Source organism: Babylonia areolata, chromosome 23, assembly GCF_041734735.1.
Source record: "Babylonia areolata isolate BAREFJ2019XMU chromosome 23, ASM4173473v1, whole genome shotgun sequence".
Classification (NCBI taxonomy): Eukaryota; Metazoa; Mollusca; class Gastropoda; order Neogastropoda; family Buccinidae; genus Babylonia; species Babylonia areolata.
This window is the reverse complement of record NC_134898.1, coordinates 47,463,731-47,488,438: the sequence shown is the minus strand read 5'-3', so window position 1 is coordinate 47,488,438 and position 24,708 is coordinate 47,463,731. Positions and strand designations below refer to the sequence as shown.

General features: G+C 41.5%; 1 protein-coding gene across 1 annotated transcript; it reads right to left on the bottom strand.

Moving 5' to 3' along the window:
- Positions 1–929: 929 nt before the first annotated feature.
- LOC143297692 (uncharacterized) lies at positions 930–13,158 on the bottom strand. The gene is made up of 8 exons (XM_076610112.1): positions 13,137–13,158; positions 10,967–11,062; positions 9,386–9,484; positions 7,513–7,648; positions 7,173–7,300; positions 6,428–6,594; positions 3,959–4,124; positions 930–1,162 (listed from the first exon to the last, which is right to left on the bottom strand). Exons 1-8 carry the CDS (start codon positions 13,156–13,158, stop codon positions 930–932), a joined length of 1,047 nt encoding a protein of 348 aa, XP_076466227.1.
- Between the last annotated feature and the right edge of the window lie 11,550 nt (positions 13,159–24,708).

Below are 24,708 nucleotides of genomic sequence, written 5' to 3'. Positions count from 1 at the left end.
GACAGAGATCCTACGCATCAACAACAAGCAGCAAGACCCAGTCCGATTACAGCAGGAAGAGATCAAAGAAGTGGAAAAGTTCACATATCTGGGCAGCGTAGTGAGCAAGGATGGTGGAGCAGACGATGACATCAAGAGCCGCATCAATAAAGCAAGACACGCCTTCAGAACTCTCCGACCCATCTGGCAATCTTCAGCCCTCTCACTTCACAACAAGATCAGAATATTTAACACCAACGTCAAGTCAGTCATGCTGTACGGCTCAGAGACATGGCGCACTACCAAGACCAACAGGAACAAACTCCAGACATTTGTCAACAGATGCCTGCGCAACATTCAGGTGGCCTGAAATCATCTCAAATGAAGACCTCTGGGACAGAACCAAACAAGCACCCATAGAAGAAGAAATCAAAAAGAGAAAGTGGGGGTGGATAGGCCACACGTTGCGCAAGTCACCACTCAACATCACTCGCCAGGCACTTGACTGGAACCCCCAAGGCAAACGCAAAGTTGGCAGACCCAGGCAGACTTGGAGAAGAAGTACGGACACTGAAGTGAAGGCAGCCGGAATGACGTGGGCCCAGATAAAGAGGATTGCCCCAAACCGTGTCCGTTGGAGGAGCGCTGTTGCGGCCCTTTGTTCCCGAGCGGAGCTATAGGCATAAGTCAAGTAAGTCACCCTGATCAAGACAAAGCATCTGGAAGTAAATCACTCACTGAACAAAAATGCCTTCATCAGATCTCATCCTGATTAACACAATGAATCAGATCAAGTAAATAATCACTCATAAAAGGAACAATTTTTTCTGGTGTGCACAACTTCCTATGCGAATGGATTCAACAAATTCCATCCTGTTAATACACAAAATCATTCTGGAAATCATGCATAGCAGATATCCAACTTCTCAAAGTCACAACTGCTGACATTGTCATACCTTCCTGGCAACAAGTATGGACACAAACTCATCACATCTGTACAACTCAACATCTTTGCTCATCACCAGTGAGTGAAGCCTCTCATACAAGGCCTCCAAGATGGCGGCTTTCTCTGACTCAGTGCGCATGGGCGACAGACTGCTGCAGAAAGTGGTTTGGCTCCAAACACGGATCGAAGCGACCAGTTTGTCAGCGAAGGACTTTCTGTATGTGATGTCCTCAGGATCTGTGTCAACAGAATGTCCGTGTCATGGCAAGGGTCAGGACGGTAACAAGGAGATGACAGTGAACACAGCAATCGTACAGCTGCATCGCTGTGTAAACATTTTTCAGGTTCGTATAAGTACTTTCAGTGACACAAGGTACAATGATAAATGACAGGAAATTTAATTTTACTTAATGAAAATAAGAACATTAACAGACTTAAAAAAAAGAGTGTAGCAAATTGCATGAAATTCACCCTACATCCCTAGTTAAGTGGAGATATACTGAACACGGACACAAACGGACAGACAGGAAGCCATACAGAAACACAGAGTGTAACACAGATACACACACACACAGTTTCTTACCTACAGACAAACAGGCAAACAGGATGATTTGTGGTTGATGAGATTAATTAAACAGACAAGAAGTAACAATAAAACTGATAATCTAAGGCATATCAGCAACACAGAAAGAGAGTGGGATAAATTGTGGAAGGAAGAAATGTTTCACGCTGTGACAAATATTATCACAAAATAAAGCCAAAATGACAGACCTGTATACCAGTACTATCATACTGCTACCTTTTCTCCAGGTCATAGTTTGTGATCTATTGTCCTTCAGCGATCCATTTTGATCTTGATGAAATACCTTCTATTTTATTTTCGGAGACACTGATTCTGTCTCTGGCCCCATTTTCTGGAACTCCCTACATCTGTCCCTGAATAAAACTCTGTGCTTTGCAACTTAAAAAAGACACATCCCTCCTGGTGCCTGTGGGAGAGAGAATGTGTGATTTTTTTTTCTTTTATCTAATATCTTTCTCTTCTTCTCTCTTCTTCTCCTCATCCTCTTCCTCTACCTCCTCCTCACCATCACCATCATCATCATCATCAGCAAAAAACATCGGTCTTAGCCGTCATCACCATTAAAGTGTCATGACTTTCAGCATTGTGGCCTGGTTTGGTAATTTGACTGTTAAAAACAAAATTAGGACGAGTTGTAAACCTGGCCAGCAAAATAATAACCAAGCCCCAGCAACAACTGAACACCCTATACCAGTCCACTCTTAGCAGAAGAGTACTCCAAATTTGTAATGATTCCACTCATACACTTAATTCTGTCTTTCAGAAACTTCCTTCTGGCAGACGATGTAAAAAATCCCTCTTGCAAAGAAGAACGTGTAAAAAAAAAAAAAAAAAAGCATTTGCCCCCTCTGCTGGTGCTGTGATAAATAAATCGCTCAATTAATGTTTTTATTCCATTGCCTGTGATTTACTTATTGTTATGATGACAGCTGTCTTTCTTCCCTATATGTATGCATGCATGCGTGTGTGAAGGGTTGGGGGAGGGTTACAGTGTGTGTGTGTGTGTGTGTGTGTGTGTGTGTGTGCGCGCGCGTGCGTGCGTGTGTGTGTGTGTGTGTGTGTGTGTGTGTGTGTGTGTGTGTGTATGTGTGTGTGCGTGTGTGTGTGTGCGTGTATGTGTGTGTGTGCGTGTATGTGTGTGTGTGCGTCTATGTGTGTGTGTGTGTGTGTGTGTGTGTGTGTGTGTGCGCGTGCGCGTGTGTGTGTGTGTGTGTGTGTGTGTGTGTGTGTGTGTGTGTGTGTGTGTGTATGTGTGTGTGTGAGTGTGTGCGTGTGTGTGTGTGTGCGTGTGTGTGTGCGTGTATGTTTGTGTGCGCGCGCGTGCGTGCGTGTGTGTGTGTGTGTGTGTGTATGTGTGTGTGCGTGTGTGTGTGTGTGTGTGTGTGTGCGTGTGTGTGCGTGTGTGTGTGCGTGTATGTTTGTGTGCGCGCGCGTGCGTGCGTGTGTGTGTGTGTGTGTGTGTGTGTGTGTGTGTGTGTGTGTGTGTGTGTGTGTGTGTGTGTGTGTGTGTGTGTGTGTGTATGCGCGCGCGCGCACGCACGCGCTCGTGCCCAGTGTTATTGTTTTGCCGCAGAGGGGTGTGAAAGGGGTTTTTGCATGCATTTAGTCTTGGTAGCGGGTTTATACCTTTCAACTGTGATGTTAAATTTGTCTTAATTTTCTTTTCATATGATGATTGGTGTCTGCATAGCTGTAAGCGAAGTGTGTATGGGTTATCTGTCTATCTTCATTTCATTCGTGTCTTAAATGCTATAATTATATCTCACTGAATATTTTTCTTTTATATCACTGAAATGTTTCACTTTATCTTAAAATGTAATTTTGTTTTCTTACCTGAATGTCTTCTTTTTACCTGATAATTCATATGTGCGTTGTGATCAAAGAAGGGTGCGCCAGTAGCCCATTCGTTTTTTCGGCTTTATTTGTTGATGAGCATTTATCTTTTTAATTGTTATAATTATCTTACTGAATATTTTCCTTTTTATAATGATTGAAACGTACACATACACGCGCACACACTCTCACACACGCAGGCACACAAAAGCAAGAACACGCCCGCGCGCACACATACCTTTGCATGCACACACACACACACACACACACACACAAAGTTGTTTCACTCTAAGTCATAATGTAATAGTATCTTACCTAGATGTTTTTCTTTTTACATAATAATTGATGTGTGCAGGGTGATCAGTGACGGGTGTGTCAGTTGTTCGTGTTTTTTGTTTGTTTGTTTGTTTGTTTGTTTGTTTGTTTGTCTCTCTCTCTCTCTCTCTCTCTCTCTCTCTCTCTCTCTCTCTCTCTCTCTCTCTCTCATTTTCATATTTGCTGACGGATATTCTAAATGAGCCGAAAGAGAATTTCTGATTTGGTTGAAGAGGACAATAATGTATTTTGAACTGAACTGGATTGAATTGAATCATCGTCACGAAAAACCCGCCACTCACCTTTCTCATCCAAGGGAGTCTTGAAGACGCTGGGGACCACTCGTTCCTCATAGTGCAGCAGACGTAAGCCGGCCTTTCGAGCGGGCGAGTCTTCAGTTTCGAAAGGTGACTTGATTTGCTGTGAGTTTCGGTCAACGACTTTGAACGTGCATCTTTCGTATTCCTCCTGCACATAATGTACCTGATTTTTCTTAGATCCATTTTCACAAATTCCATTTCTATGTGTGAAATGAACAATATCATCATGTCATTGTTTGAGGGTGAGCGACACTGCAGCATTCCGTAGCCTCATTATGTGTTTGTTTGAATAATGAAATGAAATAATTATCTAGTAAAGCAAAGACAGGAAAAATAGTCCACAACTGGCGTGAACAGATTTTACTCAGGAAGCAGAATCAAAACAAAAGGTATGCTAGAAATTACAAGATATTACAAACCAGAACCATACACAACATAATGTAATATTTGTTTACATAGGAAATAGTCTTTTGACAAGTATAAGTAATACAAGTTTTATTATTTGAAATGATAAGATACACAAATAAACCCATGGAAGAAAACAATGTGTCAATACTACCCAGAATTGAAAGATGAAATACATTTTCTGATGATAGCGCAAATTCGAAAGATGGAACGAATACCCGTTACTGGGAAAAATGCATACGAAACATCATCATCATGTCCCACCTTTTGACTGTATAAATTTGGCTCAGCCTTATTATAGATATAGTGGAAACGCTGTTATGTAGCACTAATGTCCATATCTGCTACTTTTTACGAAAATGAAATGGCTTATTTTCTTCTTCTGTATGCTACTCTGTCCTTTCACAATATTTGTTAAGATCAAAATATGTGTCAATTCCCACAAACTCCTCTCTGTAAGTGGCTTAAAAAAAGAAAAAGAAAAGAAAACAGAGAAAAGACCAACACTTATATCAGTTCAACAAGTTGTTTTTCGTAAACCACCCGTGAATTTCTTTCGCTTATCTTACAAATTCTTTTCCAGGGTCTCGGTCCACCAATCATGTGCCTACATTCGGACAAAATTTTCAGCGTCGGACTTGAGTTTTCCCGGGACTCTCTGAACATCTCGATTACGAAGTCGTCTATTCCGTGTTTCAAGACCACTAGCGTGACCTGACCTTTGGCCGTACTCAAGACAAACTTCATATTGCCTCGAGGCAAGTTACTCTTGACATAGTAGGGACCCGCGAGTAGAGTCTACCTTGAAGGTTAAATTTTGTTCGTATTCAAGACATTGTCTTTTATCAAAAGTCCTGATGATTCCCTTCTGCGCATGCTCTTCTCACCCCACTACAGTTGAGAGCATTGTCTAGAGTTAGCAAAACACGGGCTATCCGCAAAGCACGCCTGTTTTCATTGAATAAAAGCAATACTACAAAAGGATCCGCCGTATTTATCTCTGCTTCGTGGGCAGTCACCCTTGGCAGGTAGTAAGGGTTTGTAGACCAGCGGGTATGCTTTGTGTTCCCGATACTGGATATTGCTTACCCTCGGGCAGTTTGTCTGGCCTTAAGCAGATTACTCGCAGGTAAATATTTCCCCGCAGGCACGATGGTCTATTGAATACAGCCTCTGGTGTGTGCATGCAACTATATCACTGACTGTAGTTTCTTTGGCACTAACTCAAAATAGCATAGTTAATGGCAGAATCCATGAAAACACACTCAGCTTCAAAATCCTCCAATGTTTCCTCCAGTTGACTGCAGAATTTTTTCTCGGAGTGATTGAGTTAAAAAAAAAATGTTTAAAAATAAATAAATAAATTGAAAAAAAGTATATATAAAGAATATGCTTCAAACACGCATGTTCAGTGCAAATTCACTTTAACTCACGAAACCCAAGACAAAATTTGAGAAGACACGTTGATTTAGACGGTCGTTGGTGGACATTATGCAGTAATAGTTGAGGCCCAATTGATGAGGACCAATTGATGAGGCTCAAATCATTCTCTCAGCAGCACCTTGCGGCCTCCTTCACCTCCTTTTACAAAATGTTTTTGCATGCTATCGATACCATCAGCGATCTGATAGCAATATTTTGCATAAAAGTCCATTACTGAGCAAGCTATTCCCCCACCCCCCGAGCAAAATGACCACTTGTGCGAAGATCGAAAAGGTAGACAGCGTAGTGTAGACAGTGTAAGACCTTCATACTTAATGTAAAATGCATTTTTTTTTAAATTATAAATATTTGGACGACAGTAATTGAACACTTGTGAGATGTGCGAGTCTCAGATTTAAACATCTATCAACACGGTGACCATAAACATAAGACAATTAAAAAAAAAAATCTTCCTCTTTCACTCCCTCTGCCCTGTCAGTCTCTCTCTCTTTCCCTCTCTTTCTCTTAATTCCCTTTTACACACACACACACACACACACACACACACACACACACACACACACACACACACATTTTAATGTTCAGTTACAAACCCTGAATTACCTTGGTGATGAGGTTGTCACACTTCAGTTGTGTCCAAGCAGCCTCCATGTCCAACACCACATCAGCCTTGGTTATGGCTGGTTGTATGGCCTTGGAAACGAGTGAAGTGTTCTCCCCTTGACCTGCTGTAGATTTGGAACACACGTTCTGCGCCAAAAGCAGTCCTCCTGGTGGGAAAACAAAGTGAGCAATGCTATTATGTGACATTCATAACACTTCTCTGTTCTTTTCCAACTTAAATATATCTTTTTTTAACATACCACAACATATCATACTGTATGATAAGATGTGGTACGATACGATACGATACGATACGATACGAAACCATAACATACCATATCATACCATACCATACCATACCATATGACACCATGCCACACCATACCGTACCATATCATGTCAAACGATACCATGCTATGCACGATCATCTTCTTCTTGTACAAAATTGGTTGTGACAAGAAGATTCTGGCTACATTCACAAAACGTAGGCTTTACGGTACGATGCGATACGTTACACTTCGAAACGAACCGATACGATACGATACGATCAAATCTGACCCGACACAACACGATACGATATAATAAACTGCCATACAATACGACACGGCACAGTACCATAATTTTCCACACCATACGATACCGAACCAAACGATAGCACACCATTATCATACCTGCCTCACTTCGCCACACCACCTCGCTCCTTACTATGCTACACCGTACAATGCACAAAAGACAATACACAGACCTGGTTTCAGTTCTTTAGCTCTCAGCACCAAAAACTTGACCCATTCTTCTTCAGCCTGACGAAACAAAAAGTCCTGTTCCTCCTTCGTAGCAAAGTGGTAGAAGACACAGTCCTTGAAAGTCACGTCACTGAAACATTGGAAATGCCTGCCACTTTTTGTGTCAACAGACTAAGTAGCTCCAGGAACAATGAATTTGTTAAAGTTTACCATGGACACACACACACACACACGCGCGCGCGCGCGCGCGCGCGCACACACACACACACACACACACACTTGAAACATAGGGTTATTACAGGGGCTCACATTGTTTACGCACGTGAGCAAAAAATCACTTACAGTTTCTCCATCCAATGCGTGGCATAGCTGGTGAAAATGACATCGCATGTGCCATTGGGAACACACTGTTTGTAAAAGTTCACATTCGTAGCCAGGGGATACACATTGCAGAATTTTGACATGTAACTGGTGTCGTCTGTAAAACAGATAAAAAGCATGCCATGCATTGATATCGATAGGTGATAACACCAGCACTACTGAACATAAACGGAAAGAGAGAGAGAGAGGGGGTAGAAAACCTCATTTAGTGTATTGAATCTATTGATAACAATGCAACATTATGGGAAAATAGTGGCCCACATCTAGTATCATCGATAAAAGACAAAACGTAACATTCTTCAATCAAAACTAAAATATGATAACGCTGCCACATTGCATTTGACAAACAACATAGCATAAACATGAGCAATAATTTATATGCATGATATTCATTAAAAAAAAAAAAAAAATCGGTTGCTGTTTTTTTTTTGTGTGTGTGTGTTTTTTGTTGTTGTTGTTGTTTTTTTTTGCTGCAGTGGGTGCTGCGCAGTTGCAGCAGTGTTGCCCACATACCACTCATCCTGATTTCACCAACACACGTTCACACACATGCACTCCTCTCTCTCTCTCTCTCTTCCAAACACGCACACACACAACAGGAACCTTCCCAGTCTTCACACTCGACCCGTCAGAGAATGTGAGGAGGACGACAGCAGAACAACTGAACAGATTTTACGTGCACACTACAGCTCCTCAAATAATTAAAATCTCACTTGGAGACAACACTGTTTACAGTCCCACACTCTGGTAAACTAATCTTTCATGCCCTATGCAAACAATAACAATTCAGTCAGTGAACTGACGGTAAAGCCATATGCACACCAGTTTAACACTAATGAGTTCAATGTGTTTCATGCCTTGACCATTACTGCATCTCCCCTTTCTCTCCTCTGATTAACGCTAGTCGTTAAAACAGATTTGCTATAACAAATCTGCTTCGGAAAACAGTTTTATTATAAATATGTCTTCAAACAAGCCATTTATGGTAACCTCGCACAAGCCACTCATTGCACGACTCCCTCACTCAATGGTCACTGAGAAAGTGACACTCCTCTTCACTCCCAAACGGGTTATCAACCCGTTTTGTTGGAAAAAGAAAGGGGGGGGGGGGGGGGGAGAAGGAAAAGAAAGATTGTCAGCTATCGAGGTACGTTGGGCTTCGAATTCTTCATTTGCTAATTGAATCAAGACCAATGCTGACAATCCCTAAGCTGCCACAGGCAAGGTAATGTTTCCGTGCAACGGAAAGTTTGGCGTAGTTCTCGTCTCTAGTCAGCGGCCTTCACCCTTTTACTGATACTGAGTCACACTGAGCTCACAGCGATTGAAAATCGGTTAACAGTTCATAAATAACAGGAGAAGTAATTAGCTTGGCCCGTCTCATTCAGCGAACTGGCACTCTCAGCAGATGAAAAAACAATTTTTCTACAGCCAGTTCTCTCGGAGTTGACAATGTGTGTCATATTTCCTTTCACCATATTTGGGAAATGGTCAATTACAAATGCCGTTTTGAATAAATTAGTCTCTTCTTCTTCTACTTCTTCTTCTTCTAAACAGTTTACTGAATCGAACAACGTAAATTTGTTGTGTTTTTTTAAGTAAGATAAATAAATACACACACACACACACACACACACACACACACACACACACACACACACACACACACATATATATATATATATATATATATATATATATATATATATATATATATATATATGACTGTTGTGCTCCTAAAATAGCACCACCAAAACAGCATCGTCAGTCATGACAAAAATAAGCGAACGTCAACACATATTATCAATCCTGAAATCAGGCACAAAACACTTACCATTCAGCCTTTCAAAGAGACTGTTGAAGTCATTTTTCTCTTGGTCTTCGTAGATGACTTGGATTGCCAGGTCATCCCCGTATTTCTTGCGTAGGTGGTCTGTCATCATAGAACAAGAGAATCAACAGTTTGAATATTTGATTTTTCCATGTTACAGCCATTATCATTGTTATCATCATACACATAAGTATATTTATCTTCGTCGTTATCATCGTTGCTGACGACTAAAGATTACAAGTTGAACATCGGACAAAAATAGACAGGGGCAGATGCCATGTTTTAACAAGAACCATTTATTGAAGCATCAGTATTAAATCATGTCAATATGCTTACTTAGAACAACACACAAAACGTTCCGTTGTCCTCGCTGTTGAAACAACCAAAACTCTCATCACTTTCCAAATGCTTTTTTTATGTTCTTATAATTGTGACTCACTTCTGACTGGATCTCCCATACATTACATGCCTCAAAGTAAATGGCATCTGAATAACACAAAGACTGGGGCACTTTTGATTAATAATGATACAGACAGCATGGGTGAAGCCCTCATATCAACTAGTGGAAAATGTGAAAAGTCTTGTTCACAATCTGTCCGTGACTGGGCCGTAAAGTGCGACACGTTTATAAAATATGTCATGCTGCCTGCATTAAACTGTACCATTAAAATTTTTCATGCCACACTGTTCATGCCACAAAAACTCTTGTATCTTATTTTGCGCTCTCTCATCTCGACTACAACACTTCTCTCTTGTGGCTGACATCTGTAAGAAGAAATACAGAGCTATGCTGCAAGGCTGTCATTTAGAACGTCTAGACAAACCCATACAATGACTCACTGGGGACGTACACTGGCTGCCCATCTGTCACAGTACTGACTACAAAACTAGTTACGTTTCAGTAATCAAATACCTTTGTGCCTTACCTTCTGTGTCCACCTCCTATAATGTTTGTCCTTATTCCTCCTGGACCTCACATTCGGCTTCTGAATCCAGAGTGCGATTAGTAATTCCTGGTGAAGAAACAATTACTATCTCTGTGCTCTCCCTCTTATCCTGGCCCAGTAGTATGGAATAAACTGTCTGTCTCAGACTTAAAAAAATCTCAACACTCACGTCTTCCAATTTGTCTGCCATCTCAGTGCTTTTTGAACCGCTGGTTTTCTCTCTCTCTCTCTCTCTCTCTCTCTCTCTCTCTCTCTCTCTCTCTTCTCTCTCTCTGTGCGTGCGTGCGTGCGTGCGTGCGTGTGTGTGTGTGTGTGTGTGTGTGTGTGTGTGTGTGTGTGTGTGTGCACTCAAGGCCTGAAAAGTGCGTTGGGTTATGCTACTGTCAGGCATCTGTCTATTATATTAGTTGTAGCGTGTATGGATTTGTCAGAACACAGTGATGCCTCATTGAGAAACTGACACTGTACTGCAACTGTGAGTGCGCGCGTTTGTGTGTGCAGTCACTTGTTTGTGCATGGTATGTCGCGCTTGATGGCACACACATCAATATGTTCATGAATTTTGCCGCACGCTAAGAACTGCCTGTTTGACAGGTGTGAACGTCAGACGAGAATACTAATGAAATCAACCACTTACCTATGACACTGGTGATCAGAGGCATGGAGCTGTAGCCATCATTAGTGCCATAGTCCGCGATCGTGAATGTACCGTTGGGGTTGACAGGTATTGTTTCTGTGGATATACATACGGAAGCAGATGATTGTCGTGGCAGGCAAACGACAGTTTTTTTTGTTTGTTTTTTTTTTTTTTTTTTTTTTTTGGTGGGTGGGGACGTGGGGGGTGGGGGTGGGGGGTGGATAAAATAGTAAACAAAAGAGCAGAAGCTGAAGTTTCAGCTTAGATGCTTCCGAACAACAAAAACAGCATACAGCTACACGAGGGTCAGCTTGGTCAGGTCAGACATGGCAACGATCTCTCACAACCCTTCCTCATCGCGAATGGCGTTAAGCAAGGTTGCGTGGTTGCTCACACTTTGTTTTTATTGGGTGTTTTTTTTTGTTGTGTGACCCTACAACCCTTCCCTAGATCTTCGTCTGCGAAGTCAAGCCACACTACTACTACTACTATTGCTGCTGCTGCTGCTGCTGCTACTACTACTACTGCCATTACTACAACTGATATTTCAGTTGTTGGTGTTGCTCCTGCTGGTTATGATGGTGACTTTCATGATAACCAAAAAGCACACAAACAACAAATCTTAGTCATAATATCTCTTATTTCTCTTATGCATGATTTCTTTTTACAATCCATTCGATCCATACCACATCTCTCTTTCTCATCCACTGACTCTCATACACACACGCCCCTCTCCACACACACACACACACACACACACACACACACGTATATCCCCCTTCCACACACGCGCGCGCGCACACACACACACACACATGTACATCCCCTTACACACACACACACACACACACACACACACATCACACAGACATATCGCCTACACCGTACACACCCGCTCACCAAGTAGTGGCAACAGTAAATCAAAGCAAGATGACATTGTCTGTGTGGTTTGTTTTCCCCACGCGTCTCCATAGTGACCGCTGCCAGGCTTCCAAAATGGCAAATGACTCTCAGCCTTAGGACCTAAAGGAAAAGAAGATTTCACTATTACACAAAGTTTAGTTGTGAACAAATAAAATAAGTACTGACCGCCCTGCAAGATGTAGTGGTCACAATGTTGCAAGTATGAAAATACATAGTGCAGTGCACATTGTGATCATCTTTCGAAACTGTAACAAATTAGATGCTGAGGAATTTTGTGAATTGTAATGAGAAGCATAATGCTTGAAAATTTTAGATTTCTCTTTGGATGAAAGTTCTGTAAAGCTCACAAACGTCTTCATGCACATTGCTTAACGATTAATGTTAATAAAACTGTAGCATTACGTTTTCAAGACCCATCATGGCTAAGTGAAGAACTAAAACATTAAATGACATACGCAGGTCAACACATGAACACAAGCAACAAACAAACGATAGGCTGGAAGAGATTCTCACAAACCAGGAGATTTCTGATAACAGAAAAAAACGAGAAAGGAAATGTGAACAGACCAAGACAACAGAACATTTCATTTACGTAATTTGGACAAAACAACCTCTGAAAGCTATTAAAAAATTTCTTTAGCAGAAAACATACAAGCCATCAATTCTATCAACAGTATTCATTACAACGACCCAGAGAAGGCTGCCATATTAAATGACTTTGGAAATGATAACACTCTCTATGATATTCCTTTTCAAGTTGATTGCTGAATGAAGGTACTTCTCCAGAAGTCAAATAATCATATTGATTGAACCATTCCGTCGCTTTCACTGAATACATGTTTGCTTTAATCCAGAAGACGTCGACGACGACTAAGAAGAAGAAGATGACGACTAAGAAGAAGAGCAACAACACCACCATCACCATTGATAGCAAGAACAATACATAAGAAGAAGTTTGATTGATTGATCGAATCTTTAATGGGTAAAGAATTAGTCACAATCAGGACCTTTTTGCAAGTCTGCCCAGTTAGCAAAGCAAAACACTAAAGACCCCCTTTCCAACCCCACCCCCAAAAAGACAAAAATAGTTTTAATAATGATAATAATTATAATAATAATAATACAACAGAATATGTAAAATAAAAAGTTGCACACAAAAAAGAACCGGATGAGAAGAATGACTGGAACATAACAATAATGTGCGGGAAAAGGAGAAAGAAGAAACAGGAGTAGAATGTGTTATTACCGTGGCCATTGGCGGTGTCCATGATGCAAGAACAAGACGTGTTACAGACCAATCTGGCACCACTGGAGGTAACGACTTCTTGGCGTTCACTCGTGTGGACAAGTTGTTTGAGTCTATTCTGAGAGGGAGAGGTAGAAAACGGGGAAGAAACGAAATAGAAAAAAATAAAATAGGGTGTGGATGTAGGGGGTAGAAGATAAAGAGAGGTCGAAAGAGGACGGGTGGAGAATAACAGGGTGATAAGGAAACAGAATGAGAAAGGGAGACAGAGACATAAACTAGACTGAGACACAGAATACAGGCAATCAAAATGTACTGTCTCAAATGCCAAAGTTTTTAATACTCTTGTGTGGTAAGTTTACATTATGACGTGTTTAAAACTTCCCAAGGACGGGTCCCGATGTAACGTCTCAAATTGTCCTTTTCCGTTGGTCCCCCGGGGGACAAATCCCAAATCGTCTCCCGAGGGACGCATCAGTGTCCTAAATTATCCTCGGGAAGACATTCTGGGACGACCCAATTCCCCATGCTATTCTGACCCCCCAGCCGAACAATATTTGAAAATCTGTCCCAAAACACCCCACCCTCCATCTTCTACGCATACAAACATTTATGCATTTGTTTTATATCATAATACATTCCGTGCATAATATAATCTGACATGTGTGCGCCTTATGACCTCTAGTGTGTGGTCATGGCTGACCACTCTTGACCACGACCCAAAAGTGTTAGGACTGTTTTATGTTGTCGATTTTGTGCATCATTATGATGTATATTGCAGGTTGTTTTTACCTATACCTCACCACCGTTGATCACTAACTAACAGTGCTCAAACTGCACTAGTTTGTGGCAGTTATGGTATATTTCAACTTTTTGACAGAAATGGCTAGTAACTGAGCACTACTGATTACTGTTGACCGTTATGTTGCTGACCACTACCTGCCCACGCTGACAGGTGACCACAACCCTAAAGTTGTTCGTTCAAGTTTATGAATCATCACACCGATTGGAACGTTCTATTACCGCTAACTTAACACTGTTGGTGACTATCCAACAGTTCGAATTTTATCATTCTGTGACGGTTATGCAGTGTTAGGATCTGGTCCATTAATCAACCATAACTGACAAGACTTAAGACTTTCTTTGCCAAGTTTAAATATTCAGTTATCAACATTGGCCATACAATGGGGGCGGGAGTGAGGACAAACTGAAGGGGACAGCTGGAAGGGGAACGAAGACTGTTCCAGTGTCGATCCTGGAGTTCCGTTGAAGGCAGTGGCACGAGGGGGAAAGTCACAGGGAAATCTGTAAACAACTCACTCCCACGTCTCTGAAGACTATGCCTCTTTTACAGGTTACAAATAGTACACCTCCTCCCCCAGCCCCTCTTATGCAATATACATTACACCAAACAAGAGAGCAAACGGACAACCTTTTTACATAAGCCACCAGCGTACTAAAGCTATCGCCGTGAAAAGTATTTGAACTGTTTATTATAGCTTTCCCAAATAATAAAAGGGGTAAAAGCGTCCATTGCGACTATCAACGGCAATAACATTACTTCAGTACCCACTAGTATCAAATAACAGAAACAGCACCGGTCAGGCTACATCACAATTACATCTCATTTCCACCCCCACAAGAATGTTAGGGAAAATTTACAGACTAATCAGACATTTCTTTTCTAACAAAGAAACAAAATTAAAACAATGACCCGAGCTGAATATATGGCAAAATGATACACCGAAGCACAACAAATTTACTAATTTCCCCATAATATTTAGAAGTAAAAGAATACTGGGTGCAAAAGATTCCCAATTAAAAAAAAAGTCACCCCAACTTTACAAGCAACAAAAACAACTCACTCTGATGTCAACAAACGTCACAAGTCACATCACTAATTTAACACTACAAGCACAAATATACGACTCCCTCACCTGTCACCAGGTAGACACAGGCACACCACTGGCCCAGAGTGGAAACACAGACCACACACAGACCAACACTGAAGAAGGTGTGACAAGGAAAACGCCCCACAACTTCACTGACGGCACCCAACAGCACACACAGCGTTAACTCTCTCCATACGAACGGCGAAAGAGACGACGTTAACAGCGTTTCACCCCAGTTACCATCATCAAAATATTGCAAGCGGAAGGCTCTTATACTGAAGAGGTGAATGTTGACAAAGAATACCACAATTCTGACGACGGAAGCTAAAGGTTGGGTCATTGAGACACCCACTGGACTTCCGAGGATTCTGTGTAGAGGAGAAGAGAGGACTGGCCGTACTGAGTGAGTTAAACTGAGCAAAAACACGAAAGAGAGGGTGGTGAAGGAGAGAGGGTGGTGAAGGAGAGAGGAAGAGAGAGAGAGGGGGAAGAAGGGAGAGAGAAAGGGGGGAAGAGGGAAGGAGAAAAGAGTTGAAGACAGGCACGCACACAGATCGCCAACGAGCCGTGACAACAGTAGAGGTCAAAATTCCTGGGTATGTAGTCAGAAGTTCATTCAGTCAGGAGCTAAACCATACACGTACTACCTTGATGAAACGGAGAACACAGCACACAGTAAAATGAAGAATGGGGAGAGTGGGTGAGTTTGAAGGGCGAATAACAAAGCATTTTATTTTGGGATCCGGCGAGGACATTGACCACCAGAAACGCAGTACATTCTTGTGACCTCTTTTGTCTGTGACACGCAAAGGGGTTCATGGTAATGTTAGACATTGATAGCTGCAGTCTCACGTTAATCGGAGTGTGTGTGTGTGTGTGTGTGTGTGTGTGCGCGCGCGCGCGCGCGCGTGTGTGTCTGTGTGTGTCACAACCCCTAAAGGGTTGCCCAAGAACCCCCGCCCCTTCCCAGACTAGCTAACGTCCCGACAACACAAACACGGAGACACAGAAGAGTTCATAGACCATTTTGAAATATGAGATTTCCATTTGGTTTAAAAGTGGTAAGCATTTTCGGTTAATTTATGCTGCATATAATTTCCTCAAGGATTTGGGTGTGCTAAATTCATTTATCAAATTTGCTACGTGAAATCTCGCTTCTTTTCCAAGATATAATTAATTATTCAAAATGGCCGCCTCGTAAAACAGAAAACTCCTTCAGGTATTAGTGGACAAAAACTTTAGTGTTTATTTCAAATAATTCTGAACAAAAATTTGAAAAAAAAATATATAAGCATTTCAAACTTGTATTTCTCTTCATAATTGTAAGGACTGGATCATCTTTCTATCAAAATGTACCCCCGACCCCTCCCCGCGCAAAGAAATGAAATCACGAAAATTAATATCTATGCCTTTTAGTTTTGATTTGTACATGGGAAATGCAAAAACAGTCAAGTTTGAGTTATCTGAATGATAATTACTTAAGTAAGCCTTTGACTGACCAAACTAAACAGCAAAGGAATTGAACACAAAGAAGGTGGTAAATACAAAGAAGGTGCCAAATTCGTACTATTTTGTCTGAAGACAGATTCAAACTGCTGCTAGACTTTTTAATCTGTCAATTTTCTTGCACAACAGTACTTCCTCCTGTGCCAATTTGCTAAATCCAATAAAATCTCTTGATAAAGCAAACGCAGCCAGCAACGTTAAATTAATGGAACAGAGGCCTAACTATTCACGATATTCTGGTTCAATTCATGTAGTTTCTCTTTAGTGCATGTAAATGAAAGAGGAACAAAGCCTGCTGATAACAAGAGACGATGCTCTTTCAGTTCATGCTTTCAAGTATTGCTGTTTCTGCACACATAGTCACCAGTGCTGCACTTGCATGCACAGTACATTGCAGTTTATGCTTTCTACACTGGCAGTTACTACTTTGACACTGTGTTTTGCAACTGCAGCTAATAAGATAAATGCAGGTTTCAGGCACTGCTGGAAGAGACGTCAGAATAGGTGCAAATGCGCCATTGCTGATGGTCCATCCCATGGTCTCTGGTTTGGGCAGCACTGGACGTTGTTTGTCAGCTTGGTTCCGGACAAGTGCCTGGTAATGTGCTCGCATGATATGGAACGACAGGGCGTCATGTGTTGGTGGCAAGGTTTCCAAGGGCTGGGCTCAAGCAAACTGAACTGACCCTGCATCGTCTACAGAAGCAGTGTCCATGTTGTACACTTTACAGATGAAGGCCTCTGCATCAGCACATGCTTGTTGAGACAGTTCACCTCTTCCAAGTGTTGCAGGGGGGTCTCTTTGAAGACTTTCAAGACAAGACAACGACCAAGATCGAGGAAACTGTTGTCAGAGGGAAGTTGATCTACAATGGTGTGGATTGGAATGTACTTTCTGTTGTTTGACGTTCCCGCTTTCATCCACACTTTTGAGCATGGCATTTTGTTGAAGTGGGCGGGGAGAAGGACCAGCACATCTGTATCTCGTGCAGCAACAACAACGCTTGAAGCTTGGCTCTTCACACAGTGAAGAATAAGCCGAGAGTTTGGCTTCTAACTCTTCAGTGTTTACATCAGGAGCTGAAGGCTCAACCTGCTCTTCATCACTGAAGCCACCAGAAACTACAATGATCTTGTTTTCAGGTGCCGGAAACCAAGCTGTACGGCACCCTGGAGGAGCTGCAATGGACGGCAGCCTTCATCGAGGACACCAGGCTGCTCATCTAACGGGAGGCGAACGAGGAAGGTGCCGGAAGGATCAGTTGGCGAAACAAGAAATTGGCCAGGTCAGCTTTGTTCTCTGCAAGGGCAATGAAGTTTTCCCTCTTTGGTGGTAGAAGGACTTCTCTGCTTTGGATCTCTCTCCTCACGGGCACTGCATGCTTGCCTCGTTTCTGTCTGGTGCCACTCTTGATGGACATTTCATAGTACCTGTCAAACACAACATCAATTCGAGTGAAGACAGCACCACTCTGAAGAACAGATTCAACAAATGTGTCAGCTAGATCACCGAAGGTCTTGGCATTTGGTGGCTTTCCAATTGCAATCACAAGTGCTTGGCCATCAATGATGAGTGTGGGTTCTTCTCCAAGGTCAGCAGGTTGAAGGTTTGCCGACAAGGTGTGTCACCAATCACAGCATCTGCCAAAAGGGATTTCTGACCAGAACGGAGATTGCCAGTCATTTCTGCTGTAGCAGCTGGGGCAGGAAGAAGCTCATGCCGTAGTATGTCTTGCAGATTGACGTCTTTTCCAGCTCTGTATGCCGTGACAAGTCGTTGTAGAAACTTTCTGTTGGCCTGGATGACTTTCTGTGCACTCGTCTTGGATTGCTTTTGTTCCACTTCGAACAGGGCTGCGAATGTCAGGCACTTGTTCCTGTGCAAAGTGTCTCTGAACTGCACTTATCGGTTGTTGCAAACAACAAGCCTTTCTTCAACGAATTTGATCAGCTGGACTTGACCCCTTTCCTTGACTGTCAACAAATGTACAGTGATGTTGTTGGGGATAACGTCTTTTGTTGCAATGTTCTGCAAATCTGTAGATACATTGCCTGTGAAGAGCTTAAAGGTTTGCAAAGCGTTCAGCAGCTTATTTTCATCCCTCAGATCAAGCCTTTGTCTTGCCGCATTGCATTCATTGTGTGTGAAGTTGTCATCATACCTCAGTCCGAAGGTACATTTCGTTTCACTGATGTGAGATGTGAGATCTGAGGTTGTAGGAGAGGGCCCACCTGTTCCGCGCTGTGGTTGTTTTGGTGATGCCTACTATTCCACTGCCCTTCTTCCATGTGTTGTTGAGCCATTCCTGACTCTGGTCAGGGTCAACTTGGTTGAACTGTTGAGGTGACCTCTTGACCACAAAGTTGCCCTTTTCAAACTCTGTCTTGACGTTCTCCGGCAACTGATTCATCTCACATAAGTAGATGGATCCCCATTTGGCGTAGTTGTGGTGGTTATACCACATGAAATAGGGCAACACTTCGCCAAAAGCATGCAGATATAGTTGCCAGAGGCCTTCTCTGTGTGCTCTGGTGAAAAGTAGGAGAATCTGGACCATCTGCATGCATGTCCACCAGAACTTGAAGTTGGGATTGTCATTGCTTGACACAAATGCATCCATAGCCTTGCTGAAGTTTGGAGAAGCAACTTCATCAGTCCATCTGTGCCATCAGTGGACAGTTCATCCTGTATCTATCTTTCTAGATCTTGGTCTGTGTCTTTGATGAACATCAAGAGCTTGGGAACAAGCAATCGTCAAAGTGCTTGAAGTGTTAACTTGTGTTTTCTCATCCCCAGGGTATAGGACTTTCCAGACATCACCTGTTCTGCTGTTCCTGGACCAAAGATGTTACTTTCAATCGAAGCATCCAGGAGACCTGATCCCTGTACATGCTTTCCAATAATCTGAAGAAAGTTCATAGCGGTATGAAGACCTCCTTATCTCGCAATCAAAAAGCCCTGGTACTCTGGTTTGGCCCACTTGAGCCCCATCAGACTCCAGAAGAGGGCTTCGTTGACTGTTATAACAACATGGTGTTGGCCAAGTTGTCTGGTGATGTGCGTGCATCTCAACACAACTGTGTGATGCGAATCGAGTTGATGGGCTGCCGCTTGTACGATTGGCATGTAACCAACTGCCGTCATCTCAGGTGAAAGATCGCTGTGACTTTGATTGACGTGGGCCCATCCTGATGGACATTCTGATGTCTCAAACAATATCCATCCAGTGTTTGTTGGTGGTTTGTGGATAACATATTTATCAACAGTTTGTACCAAGAGGATATTTTAGTGTTAAAATTTGTTTTAATTGGTATAAATAACTATTTTGGGAGGTTTGAAGCAGCATTGTTTACTTTTGGTAGACTCAGTTGTTGATTCTTTGGATAAAATGTACATGTTCATTTGGCGTGGCAGCCATTTTGTTTGAGCCGTAACCATGGGAGACTGGAGCAAGGTGGCGCTTGGCAAATTATAGAAACTGATTCTGCATACCATAAACCTTCAGAAAAACATGGTTGCCACAAATTAACGAACAATGCCTACGGGTATTGGCTTTTCCGAAAAAAAGAAATAGGCTATCAGCTCGTTTTACTATGGTCATGCATTTTGCGATGAGTCAGTCTTTTTGTGTTGTGAATCACTGTGCATGACCTATTCGATTTTTGATGGTTGTGCTTGGGTGTTGTGAATCTTGGAGCAGGTCGGGTCGCAGGTGTGGCCTGCCTTTGCGCTCTTGAGATACATGCTTAGCTGATTATGTATGTTTTCGTTCCCGCTACACGCACGCACACACACACACACACACACACACACACACACACGTTTGCGCGAACTTGTACACAAAGGTGACTGCGGGCGAAGTGAGTAAGGTTGTGTTGCGCGTGCTCCAGGTTCCCTTGATGGTTCGGGATCTCTGAGTGAGTTAAAAAATCAGAGCATACTGGCACGAATGTTATGTGAATATTGTCTTAGTTGTTTTGAGTTTTGCTAATTTGTTAAAAAAAAATCTGAAAAGAGAAAGAAAAAGAAAAGAAAAAATCGCTCGCACGATTTTTACAAGTTTTGTACACACACGCGCGTTGACTTACACACACGCGCACGCGTGCGCGCGCGCGCGCGCGCGCACACACACACACACACACACACACACACAAACACACACACGACAATGGGAAGGAGTTTCGTGAAATACGGCTTTATGAAATCAAACATGAAAAGTTGTGCATGTTGTGTTCCCTGATCGCCAAGGATGGTCAGAGGAAAACAGGTGTCTGTTTTTTGTTTGTTTATTTTTGTTTATTTGTTTGTTTTTCTTCTTTGCCAATGTATGTGTATTTTTGTGTGGATGGAAAATATTTTATCTTGTTTCTTTTTTTTCATATATTTCATTCGATTTTCGCCAAATATTTGAGTGTCTGATGCTTCAGTTTGTAAAGAACAAGGAATTCATTATCGTTCTTGTTCTTTTTTTTATTTCTTAGATTAGAAAAAAAATTGTACAGGTGGAAAACTTTGTGTTTGAAATATCAATGGTGCAATATGGTCCAATATACAATTCACTCATGAATAGTCTAAAAATAGGGGCTAGGTGCTTTTCAAAAAAAGGAAAGATGTTTTACAATACTTAAGACAAAAACAATATTCAGTCTATTTTTTACAAGATACACACTTTACAAAAAAGATGGAGAGACAAATAAGGGCTGAATGGGGTTATGAATGTGTTTTTTTCATCTAATAATTCTAGGTCACGAGGAGTAGCTATATTGCTGAATAACAACTTTCAGTTAAAAAAAACAAAAACAAAAAAATCAATTACAGATACTCATGGTAATTAGATTATTTTGGTCTTAAACATATTTGATATTGAAATTCTATTGGTAAACCTTTATGGCCCTAACAGAGATAACCCTATATTTTTTGAAGACATTCAGAAAAAAGTTGAAGAGCAAGAAATTTCTAACGTCATAATGGGAGGGGATTGGAATTTAGTAATGAATCCCAACGTAGACTATCATAATTATAAGCATGTGAATAATCAGGGAGCACAAGAAAGAGTTTTAAAGATGACAGATGATTTACAGTTAGCAGATATATGGAGGGAACTCAATACTGAAGTCTTAAGATACACTTGGAGGAGACCAACTCCCTTACAACAAAGCCGTCTTGACTTCTTCTTGATCTCAGATAACCTGGTTACTGATGTCAAAGACGCTGATATTTTGCTGACGGGGACCCTACTCAAGCGGTCAACACACAAAGGAAAGAAAGAAGAAAACAAGGAGGGGGGGTCGTGCTGTAATTAAAGGTAGGGGAGTTAATTCCGCGTGCTTTGAATTTGTTTCATGTAATTTATTTTGTAGGGCACGGTAAAGAGCCGAGTTGAACTTTTTCTGGGTCTCTGTGTTTGTGTTGTCGGGAAGTTAGTCTGGGAAAGGGTGTGGGGACATGGGCAACCCATTTACGGGATTTGACAATATATATATATATATATATATATATATATATATATATATATATATATATATATGTATGAATGTATGTATGTATGTATGTATACAGAGAGAAAGAGAGAGGGGGCGAGAAAGAGAGACAGAGTTCAGGGATTAATCAGGTAAAGTCGGACATTCAGCACAAGCAAGTGATGTGACGACTTTCCTCTTATGCTTATCATTCCATGAAATGAATTCCACTCATGGAGACTGCTTTCGTTGTATATTCTTTAAAAGTCAACCTGAAACGTGCCCACGAAATGAATAATCAAATGAGGGCCAAACGCTTGGAATGAAACTTTTTATTTTAATTACCAGTAATTGCTCCAGCCGTATTTCAGTTCACCATCTATCATTTGACTATACAATCCTCTCTGATCAGTATGAGAACGGAGGAAGGATGGGATGGGTTGTGTATTTGATCACAGGACACTGCGTCTTTCACATGATTCATCGGAAATCTGTAACTTCCAATTGCTGAAAACATGTACCATTCTGCAGTTGAAGACTTGTCGTAATCGCCGATAGTAGTATATGGTCAGTGACTCCCCCACCACAAACTCCATCACTTCACTATCAGTTTTTTTTCCTGTCATCCCCCGCCTGCCTTCCCATGACCACCCTTCACCCATCGTCCACACCCTCTGTGTGTGTGTGTGTGTGTGTGTGTGTGTGTGTGTGTGTGTGTGTGTGTGTGTGTGTGTGTGTGCGTGTGTGTGTGACAGACAGAGAGAAAGAGTGACTGAGTGTTTGTGTCTACGTGTGTGTGAGTATGGGTCTCTCTCTCTCTCTCTCTCTCTGAATAATGCATGTAAAACACTCTTCTTGAATGTAAATACTGACAAGACTAAAGTGATGGTTTTTCGAAAAGGTGGCTTTTTGGGAAGATATGAAAAGTGGAATCTCGATGGAAATGCTCTAGAAGTAGTGAATGAATATAATTATCTAGGGTTTGTTTTTACAACAAAAATGAGTATAAACAAAGGAGTAGGGATTTTAGCAGCAAAAGGCAAACATGTATGCATTGACTGTATAAAATATATAACGAAGCTGAATGATATTTCCAAAGGATGTTTTTTTTCAAAATAATCGATGCTCAGGTACAACCCATTCTTTTGTACGCTTCTGAGATGTGGGGTCTTAACAGACTTGATAATATTGAGAAAGTTCATTCCTTTGCATGTAAACGTTTTTTGAACATAACACTTAGAGTACCAAACAAGTTTGCATACGGCGAATTAGGACGTTATCCACTATATATAAATAGTGCAACAAGGTGTATCAAGTACTGGTTAAGGTTGTTGAATATGAATGTGCAACGATTACCCAGACAGGCATATTTGATGTTGTTTAACTTAGACGAAAGGGGAAAAAAATGCTGGGTGTCTTTAGTAAAAAATACTTTATTTAGACTTGGGTTTGGATATGTCTGGTTGCAACAAGGCGTTGGTTGTGAGCAAACATTTTTGTCATTATTTAAGCAAAGAATGAAAGATATATTTATGCAGGAGTGGGACGAGTCAGTAATGTCTAAAGATATATATCATAACTACAGACTGTTTAAAACTGGTTTTCAGTGTGAGCAATATTTTGAATATGTGGATAAAAAGTGTTTTAGGGACTGTTTAGTAAAATTACGGCTTGGTTTGCTCCCAATAAATGATCATTTTTTAGAAGAACATTCAAATGTAATTCAAATTACGCATGTAAACGTTGTAATGTAATCGAAGATGAAAACCATTTTATAAACAATTGTGTCCTTTACAATGACCTGCGGCAAAAACATCTGAACTCTGAAGGTCAATCGTATGTTCACTTGATGAAGAATGGTTCTGTTTACAGTATTCGTAAACTATGCGTTTATATATTTAATGCCCTGAAGATACGACAGGAATTCTGTGACAACAATGATGAAAGTTAGAATTAATTTACAATGCACGAGAAGCACTTTTGTTCTACAGGTTAAGTTAGTACGTATTTTACATTTTGTTGTGGTTGAGTGATCACCATACTGTGTACTTTTGACCTCTTTCTAGGGGCCGGAGGCCTGGAGATTAAAGTTTTGTTCTTGTTCTTGTTCTTGTTCTCTCTCTCTCTCTCTCTCTCTCTCTCTCTCTCTCTCTCTCGTTCTAGGAATTCGTCTCAATATCAAGAGGATTTTCTCATATGTTGAGGGCTAATAAGGAAAAACAACAACAAAACAAAACAAACAACGTGAAAACCGTCCGTCGTTTATTTTGAAAGCAAACAATAATCTTCACGCACGATATTAAAAACCCCTAACACATGTCTCCTAGCACACACAGAAACACAGAAACAGACACAGACACACACGCGCGCGCGCAAACACACACACAAAACCACCCACATTCGCACACACACACACACACACACACACACACACACACACACACACACTCAAGATGATGATGGGTTGGTATGTGGGATGTGTGAGTGAGAGGTGTGTGTGTGTGTGTGTGTGTGTGTGTGTGTGTGTGTGTGTGTGTGTGTGTGTGTGTGTGTGTGTGTGTGTGACAATCTAGGGTGGGGAGGGGGTGTGGGGTGAAACTACACACCCTAAATGGTGCAGGCCAGTAGGTCACTGATTAAAGTCAAATATAAATGCAGCATTCTTGGTCACGAACTAGCATCAGTACCGCTTCCACCAGTCAGCTCCATCCAGA